Source organism: Aulonocara sp. 'chitande type north' Nkhata Bay, linkage group LG23 (assembly GCF_057382095.1).
Source record: "Aulonocara sp. 'chitande type north' Nkhata Bay isolate Kocher_YH1m ecotype deep benthic linkage group LG23, A_spYH_male_GT1.1, whole genome shotgun sequence".
In the NCBI taxonomy this organism is placed as follows: domain Eukaryota; kingdom Metazoa; phylum Chordata; class Actinopteri; order Cichliformes; family Cichlidae; genus Aulonocara; species Aulonocara sp. 'chitande type north' Nkhata Bay.
In genome coordinates, this window is record NC_141365.1 from 38613251 (window position 1) to 38621855 (window position 8605).

The 8605-nt window shown below is 38.9% G+C and overlaps 1 protein-coding gene across 1 annotated transcript; it reads left to right on the top strand.

Annotated features, from left to right (window-relative positions):
* The first annotated feature begins 2039 nt into the window (after nucleotides 1–2039).
* LOC147302380 (uncharacterized) lies at nucleotides 2040–3021 on the top strand. The gene is made up of 3 exons (XM_086283986.1): nucleotides 2040–2148; nucleotides 2235–2355; nucleotides 2487–3021. Exons 1-3 carry the CDS (start codon nucleotides 2047–2049, stop codon nucleotides 2645–2647), a joined length of 384 nt encoding a protein of 127 aa, XP_086140112.1. The 5' UTR covers nucleotides 2040–2046; the 3' UTR covers nucleotides 2648–3021.
* Nucleotides 3022–8605: the final 5584 nt, after the last annotated feature.

Consider the following 8605-nt stretch of genomic DNA (forward strand, 5'->3'; position numbering starts at 1 on the left):
TACTGTGGTTTTTTACTCTAGTTTGCAAAGCCTTCTTATTGTTTGGGTCATTTTTTTTGTTGGTTCTTTATGCATTAAGATTTTCAATTTGAGACAAAGAAGTCTTTCTCAATCCTATTTAATACTATACTAACAGGAAATGGGCTGGCATGCAAATGTTAATGTTAAAGTGGATTTTCGTACAGTGAGAACATGCTTGGAAATAAATAACAGCCAAGGAAGCCGGTGAAAACAGATGTTCACAACTTTGAAAGCCTATGATCTTACCTCTGCCCCCCCGCTGGTACATGATGGCTTTTGATTAGGATGCTCACACTACAGCTTCTGTTTTAAGGCTAAGGATTTTGTTTGTTACAGTCTACCCACTCCAGCTTTACTGTATACCGAGCCCCTTCAGTGGAGTTTGTGAGTCACTTGTGGCCTTTCTGGAGGAAGTGGATGCCCTCCCTCAGGAAATGAAGGAGCTACTTTAGTACACAGTAGTGCTATTTCTGGATTATCATCTGCTTGTTTCCCAGCAATATTATGGTTCCCAGTAAAAGATAGGAGAACTACCATCAGTGTTGGGAAGGTTACTTTTAAAATGTATTCCACTACAGATTACAGAATACATGCCCCTAAATGTATTTTGTAACGTATTCCGTTACATTACTCAATGAGAGTAACATATTCTGAATACTTTGGATTACTTAATATATTACCATGCTTTTTTTACTATTACTGAAGGTTACTCGCCATACCAATAGCAACTACATTTGTAAATCTTAATATAAAATGAGTAACAGTAGGTTGACATTAGGTAAGGCTGCACTTTTTGTAGTGATCTCGTATAGAAAACTATTCGGCGCGTATATAAAAAAGGTCCGCGGCTCCAAACCGTAATAAAGGGACCTCTGGCTAATACGTTGGATTCCGTGTCGGGCTCTTAGCTGAAAACTAGCTTTACTTTGTTGTCTGTGTCAACTTTGCTAGCGAGAGACAGAGAGAGGCGTTGAAAGGCTGCTCCAGTGGAACTTATAGTTTCAGAGGAAAACACGAACACAGTGAACAGTCGAGTCTTAATAGCTTGCCTACAACTGGGCTCGTCAGGCACTCTTTTTGGCTGCAGTGGTCATTATTATATTTACATGCTTCCAGCTCCCGTTTCTGCTCTGTGACAACTCGTACTTTTCCACTCTCCTTTTTCTCCCTTCCTGGCGCTCACAGACAGATAACAGGTATGGCAGTCCATTCTCCCTGCAGCATGGACTACACTGCCCATGAGGCTACATTCTTTAGGGCTATTCCTGTAACACTCAGCCTATTGCCTTCATATTAAATCATTTAAAAAAATATATTTCTTCACGTCATTATGAGACACGAGATTGAGACACAGGCATTTGAGCCTCTTAATGTGTGTTTAGTTTGGGTTTCCACTAGCGTGGAATTACCAAAAATAGAGCGAGCATAGCCTAACATATGAAACAGGAAAAGACCCCCATGTAATCCCTTTATTTTAGCAAAGTAATTGTATTCTGAATACCACCTTTTTAAACGGTAACTGTAACGGAATACAGTTACTCATATTTTGTATTTTAAATACGTAACGGCGGTACATGTATTCCGTTACTCCCCAACACTGACTACCATGAACGTGTAGTTACTGAATCAGAAGGTACAGTTGTCAGATTTTACAAGACATAGTCCTGAGGTCATGCTCATGCAACAGTTTTGGCCCATATTGAGTTTTCTGTGTGAATTTGTTGCATTTTCATGCTTTTCATAGGGATGGGACGTTCTGTATCGAGGCTTCGGAGCGTGTGTCGAGTAATGGAGGGGGCGTTTCCGCGAAGCGCGTATCGAGGCTTGCTTCATTTATGGGAGGAGCTGAAAATGATGACGTCCGAAGCCTCGCTGCCCGGCTGTACCACGTGACTGGTTCATGAAGTGGTTCGAACTTTGCCGCGAGATATGACAGCGATATAAACCCCTCAGACTTCATTCAAAAATGTGGGTGTTTGATGGAGAGTTGCGGTTAGTGAGGGTTTGGAGACCGTTTGGAGGTTTATGAGAGTGAGGAGAGAAAGTCAGGAGAGAATGGAGCCAGCTAAGAAGAGGAGGATGTCCTCCCCTGTGTGGGAACATTTTGATCTTATTCCTCCCAACAAGGTATGTAAATTTCTACAGAAGATGTATTTTCATGATACTGATGGTGCAATACAATTTATGTTGAGCTGTCTTGACTTTTGTACAAGGTGAAGTGTTTTCTATGTGCCAGGGAGCTGGGATATAACAACAACAACACCTTATCCATGCTTAGGCACTACAGAGCTTTGCATGAGAATAAGGGGGACACCGATTGTGGAGCAAGACCAGGTGAGCCATCAAATGCAATGATAATATAGGATGCAGTAATGTTACTAAATGATATAACAATATTATACAACTGTTATAAGTTACGTATGTGATATTTATATTTGTGCTTTATCTTTATTGTCTTTCCTCAGGAGAACAATCTCAAATAGATGAAGACCTGGTCAGCATGGTGATTGAGGACTCCCAGCCATTTAGCATTGTGGAGGACAAAGGATTCAAAAGATTTGTTAAATCATTAAATCCTAGCTATGTTCTCCCCACTAAAAAGGTCATAAAAGCAGTGAAAATTTAGTTTTTACAGAATAAAATGTGAACAGGCAGTGTGTAGCTGTCCATACCTCAACGTTACAAAAGCACAACCACTGTCCACACCCCAACCACACCTCACCTCACAGTAAATGATCATTTCCATTTCAAGCATTTCCAAATAATCATTTCCCATACTGCCACTATAAATATACACAGTATACTGCCATCACTACAATATACATGTTTTACACACTCCTTTTGTTGTTGACATTTACAGGCTGTGTGCAAAATGCCACACTCTTCAAATTCATGCCAGCTATTATTTTTACGTCCAGTAGGTGTCCTGCTAGAGCAAATGAAGCTTCATGAAGCTTCGCGTTGGGGTGAACCAATTGGATGAAAAGCTTCAGTGCTTCATGGGGCTTCATCTGCCCATCACTAGCTTTTCAGTCCAGTCCCTGTATCTGTTCAGAAAAATTCTTTTTAATTACTAAGTCACTGAACAATGACATCAGAATCATTGTAGTATTATAAGACACCAACTCAAAAAATGAACTGACCAAAGAACCAATTGTACCTTTCTGTATGTCGCGCTGACCTAGTAGGTGTGGCTGTTACTCCTCTCTTCCTCCTCTTGCCCACTACCTGCTCTGTGCTGCTGCTTGCGCATGGCTGCTGATTAGACCTTGTGTGCAATCTATAACTAAGCGCGGCCTGGTGCGCGCCGCTCCGCCAGGTGAGCTGAATTAGAGCAATCAAGGGCTGGCGTGCCTAGTAGACCTTAAAATGCATGCAGCAGTCATTTGACCTGGGTGTGACATACTGAGAGGACAGCAAACAAAGCACAATCCGCTTGCAACTGTGAGGAAGACTTTAAGCTAGACGGGCTATCGGTAAGCTCTTGGACTCATATTTGCTGCTTATATGTTGGGGAACTATGGAAGCTCAATTGTGGAAATGTATTTATGCTTTGGGAAATAGTTACTGCATTTAAGTTTAAAATATATTGATATTAAAATGAATGTTTAAGTTTGAGTAAATTGTTTATGTAGATAGTGTTTCCCACATTTATGTTAATTAATACTAAAAATAGTTACCCCCAATCCTTGGTAAATCTTAAAACTAGTGTAAATATGTTTGGTTTGATTTAAGGAAAATAATTCTTTGTAAAAGAAAATCCTTGCTTAAAGTCTTTATTAAAATATTTGCAAACTCTAAATGTATACTTTAAAATTTAATTGTTTATAAAAGGTGTAAAATGCAAGGTAGACACTTTGTGTATTTAAGAACCACAGTTTATTTCATCTTTGTTGCTTGAAATTACTCAGTTCTGTGATTAAAAACCAATGAATGTAAAACTAACTTAAACTGGGTTAAATGATAGTTTAGACAAAAGTATTTAGCTTTAGCTATGTTAAGTGGCTTTACTCAAGTGTATATATTTTTATTTCATTTGTCTTCTGTATAATGCATTTAATTTATCTGAATGATTAATGAAATGTTCTTTTTTTGTGTTGAAAGGTTTTTCACCTATCCATCTACCTACCTACTAGCTGGTCAAAATAAAGTGAGTGAAATTCAAAGTCTGGTCTTTTTCAAGTATGGGCACCTCACAGACATAACACTTGACACTGTACTTTCTGACAGCTGCAAAACACAGGTTCCAATTTCTTGTGTTGAACCTACCTAAAATACCAAAGACTTGTGCAAACAAGTTAATTCGTGAAGATCTATTCGATGGAAATTTCAGCATAGTGTGCAGCCTGTCCTTAAGAATCTTTTTTTTAAGGAAAGGTGGAGGACAAAAGCAGAGGTAAGAAGTAACTACAAGTCAATTCCTTAAGAAATGGGGAAAGAGGAAAAAAATCAAGTTTAGCCTCATCAGAAATGGTCTTGGTGGAAGGATGTCAAGAAGCCATTCTCAAGGAGGCGAAACGGGGAGAAATGGATAAAGTATACCAAGTACACAAGAACTGGGCTCAAAGTAGGCTTTGGAGTGATGAAATCCAAATCTGTAATTTTTGATTCAAGTCATTAATAGTATGTATGAGGTTTCAGGACAGGGTTATCAAAAAACTGTCTACAGCCATCAGGAAGACATACTGAATAGAATAGCCTTTATTGTCATTGTACAGAGTACAACGAAATTGGAGTGCCACTCCCTTGGTGCAAATACTGAAGGGTCTGTCATGGATTGAAGCTGCATTTCAGCCAATGGGGTTCTTGTCACACCATGCCAATGCAGTGCAAAACATACCTGGATAGAAAAACACACAGTGCAAGGCAATAAGCCACGCATTGGCCTCCCCAGAGCTCAGATCACAACATTATTGTAACAGTTTGGGATCGTGCTGACAGAGTGAAACAAGAAGCAGCCAACAACCAAAAAAGAAATTTAGTTATCTTTCAAGAAGCCTGGAGAACGATTCCTGAAGACTATTTAAAGAAATGACAAATCTTGCCTTGGAAACTTTTAACATTGACTCTAATCTCATAAACCTTTCATCTAATTTATACCATATCTTGATGACATCATTATATTCCTAATTATATTAGTCATTGAAAACAAAAGAACTGTTTTTTGCCATTGGTGCAGATGTCTAAGAGAACATTCATTGTAATGCGATGCTGCAAAAACAGATAATTCATCATAATACATGTTTGGTGGTTTTTTTTTTTTTTTTTTTTTTTTTTTTTTTTTTTTTTCCCCTTCTGATGCATACTCCTAAATAGGTTTGCTAGCAACTGCAACAAACAGATGGAAATGAGTGACAAAAATATTAGCATTATTACAAATACAGCAGCATTCTGCAATAAAGCCTCAAAAATGTGTTGAAGCAGAAATGTGGGGTCGGTGATAGGAGAGAGACATATAAACTAAACCCCAACAAAGCAATAAGCATCATTCATCACACTGGGGTGTGTGTGCGTGTGTGTTCCACATTTAACATTAACTTTATGATACCCTCCACCTGTGGATATCAGTTGTACATAGGAGCCCTATCATATGTGCATATATTTACTCTGCGATGCAATGAAAATGTCTCAGAGAAAATAGGTATGTGCTCGAAAAGAAAAATCATTAAGTCTTCCTGCTCAGACTAACTTTTGAAACAACAAAAGAAAGTTGACCTTGGTGGCATGCTCCATAAGATTAATTTATATAGCACAACAAGCTCTGCAAGTGCTCTGCAGTTTTCTGATGGAAAGGATCTGAGTTTTTCTGTTCCTTGTTGACACCTCCCAGACAAAAAAACACATTTCAAACATATGACAACTGCAGAAAAAAAAGTCAGCCTAGTTATTAGGAAAAAAGGCATTAATCTCAAATGAAAACATCCCATGTCTCGTGTTAGTCACAACACACAACGATGCGTCAGATACTGCATTTATGTCAGATATAACCAAGTGGCAACATCTGGGTCTGAATAAATACAACTTGAGGTTGGCTTCAAAAACAAGTCAATCTGCACAGACTGTTTATGGATAGTTTCTTAGCAACCATTATTAATTAACCCATTAAGGGACTTGGACATGCTGGTATTCTGTGCTTGCATGGTGTAGCTGAGTATAGCTGAGGTCTTTTGTAGCAGGTTGCACATGGAGGTAAAAATGAGCCAAGAAGTCTGTTTAGTTTTGGTGAGTGCAATTTTATTAGTTTATCTAGCTATTAGGTTTTAGCTAGCTATTGTCAGCTGACAATTGTACCCTCTAGTCTAAATATGAACACTTCTGTCTCCACAAAAACAACTTTGTTGTGGTCCAGATACTAACAGTCTTCGAAATGCCAGAAACCAATAGTTGACGTGGTTACCTCTTTTGTAATTAGTCTCTGGATAAAACTGGCATTACAGAAATATTCACACATGTCATTTGGCAAAGTCCGCATTAGTATGCAGAAGGGGTAGCAGTGGCATAAGGAGAACTTTTTGTTTTCTTTGTGCTCACTCATTAGTCTTATTTCACTGCCTTTTATTTATGATTTTGCCCACTGGATATTTGTAGGCAACAGAATGTATTTGACGTGTTGGAGCACTACTGCCATAACCCTGTGCCTCAAAGGCACTATTTGATGCCCCGGGAATACGAACTAGCTGTCAAGACCAGTCTTTGGAAAAAGACTACATCTAGAAACATGTATAAATGCTTCATGAAATCCAAAAACTTTTTTTTTTGTATTCTTTATCCTTTCAAAGCATGTTTTTCTTGTTTTGTTAGATGATTACTTATATACAAAAAATAAACATGGCTAGCTTGTTTATTTTTTTAAAGAGTGTATTTACTGACTAAATTGCAACTTAGCAGGCTTTAGATATGCTAAAAATGAAAGAGTCAACCCAGATGACTTATAAATTGTGTTATGGCGTAACGGGGAGATGGGGGAAAAAAACAAGAGTAACAATGCAAAAAGAAACAATCTACAAAAGTCCTAAAGGTTTAAAGAGAATTGAATGTTTACCTGCTTTGGGTTAAAATAGCTTTCGATAAGACATTATCACAGTGGGCTATGGTTATGGGTCAGGATTTTCTTATCGCTTTGTTGGAGGATTTTGGAATCATACAAGTTTGCCTGTAGTCGCGGTTCCATATCCCTGCAATGAATAAAGTATTAGTCTCAGTATGAAATCAATTGTTTGCTCTCTGTTGCATCCAAGACAGAGATAAATTGTTTTGCTTTGGTAACTGTCACCGGTTTCACAGTTCTTTTATTGCTTCTCTGTGACAGAGCCTTGGCTGACAGAGAAACGCCTCAGACTGTAATGAGCGTAGATCCCTTTTAATCATTAATTTGACAGTGATGATGGAGCCCTCCAGAGGAGTTAGTTTGGTACATAAAACAATTAATCAATATAAAAAACATGTTCTTGATCTGTTATCACTAATTTAATTCTTGATTCTTGAATTTGACCAATAATAATAATAATAATAATAATAATATAACAAAATTTTATTTGCTTCCCTTTCAGTGTCATGCTGAACTTTTAAGCCAAAACACTCTAAGTTGTTTTCAGTGTATCTATGTTCCCAACTCGTGGCTCAAGAGTTTGGAGGTCGCCTTCTAATCAGAAGGTTGCCGGTTCGAGCCCCGGCTTGGACAGTCTCGGTTGTTGTGTCCTTGGGCAAGACACTTCACCCGTTGCCTACTGGTGGTGGTCAGAGGGCCCGGTGGCCTCGCCTCTGTCAGTGCGCCCGAGGGTGGCTGTGGCTACAATCACCTGTGTGTGAATGGGTGGATGACTGGATATGTAAAGTGCTTTGGGGTCCTTAGGGACTAGAAAAGTGCTATATAAATACAGGCCATTTTATACTTATATAATAGGGGCTGTATATGTATAGCTTCTATATACATATGACTAGTGTGTGGTAGAAGAGAAGGAATTTGCTAAACTGTATTATTTAGTGTCCAGAAGAGGGCAGCTTGAATTTTTTTCATAGATGGCTTTGACAACATTGCCCTCTGGCTCCCTTGATACAGTGGGGCAAAAAAGTATTTAGTCAGCCACCGATTGTGCAAGTTCCCCCACCTAAAATGATGACAGAGGTCAGTAATTTGCACCAGAGGTACACTTCAACTGTGAGAGACAGAATGTGGAAAAAAAAAATCCATGAATCCACATGGTAGGATTTGTAAAGAATTTATTGGTAAATCAGGGTGGAAAATAAGTATTTGGTCAATAACAAAAATACAACTCAATACTTTGTGACATAACCTTTGTTGGCAATAACAGAGGTCAAACGTTTACTATAGGTCTTTACCAGGTTTGCACACACAGTAGCTGGTATTTTGGCCCATTCCTCCATGCAGATCTTCTCGAGAGCAGTGATGTTTTGGGGCTGTCGCCGAGAAACACGGACTTTCAACTCCCGCCACAGATTTTCTATGGGGTTGAGGTCTGGAGACTGGCTAGGCCACTCCAGGACTTTCAAATGCTTCTTACGGAGCCACTCCTTTGTTGCCCGGGCGGTGTGTTTTGGATCATTGTCATGTTGGAAGACCCAG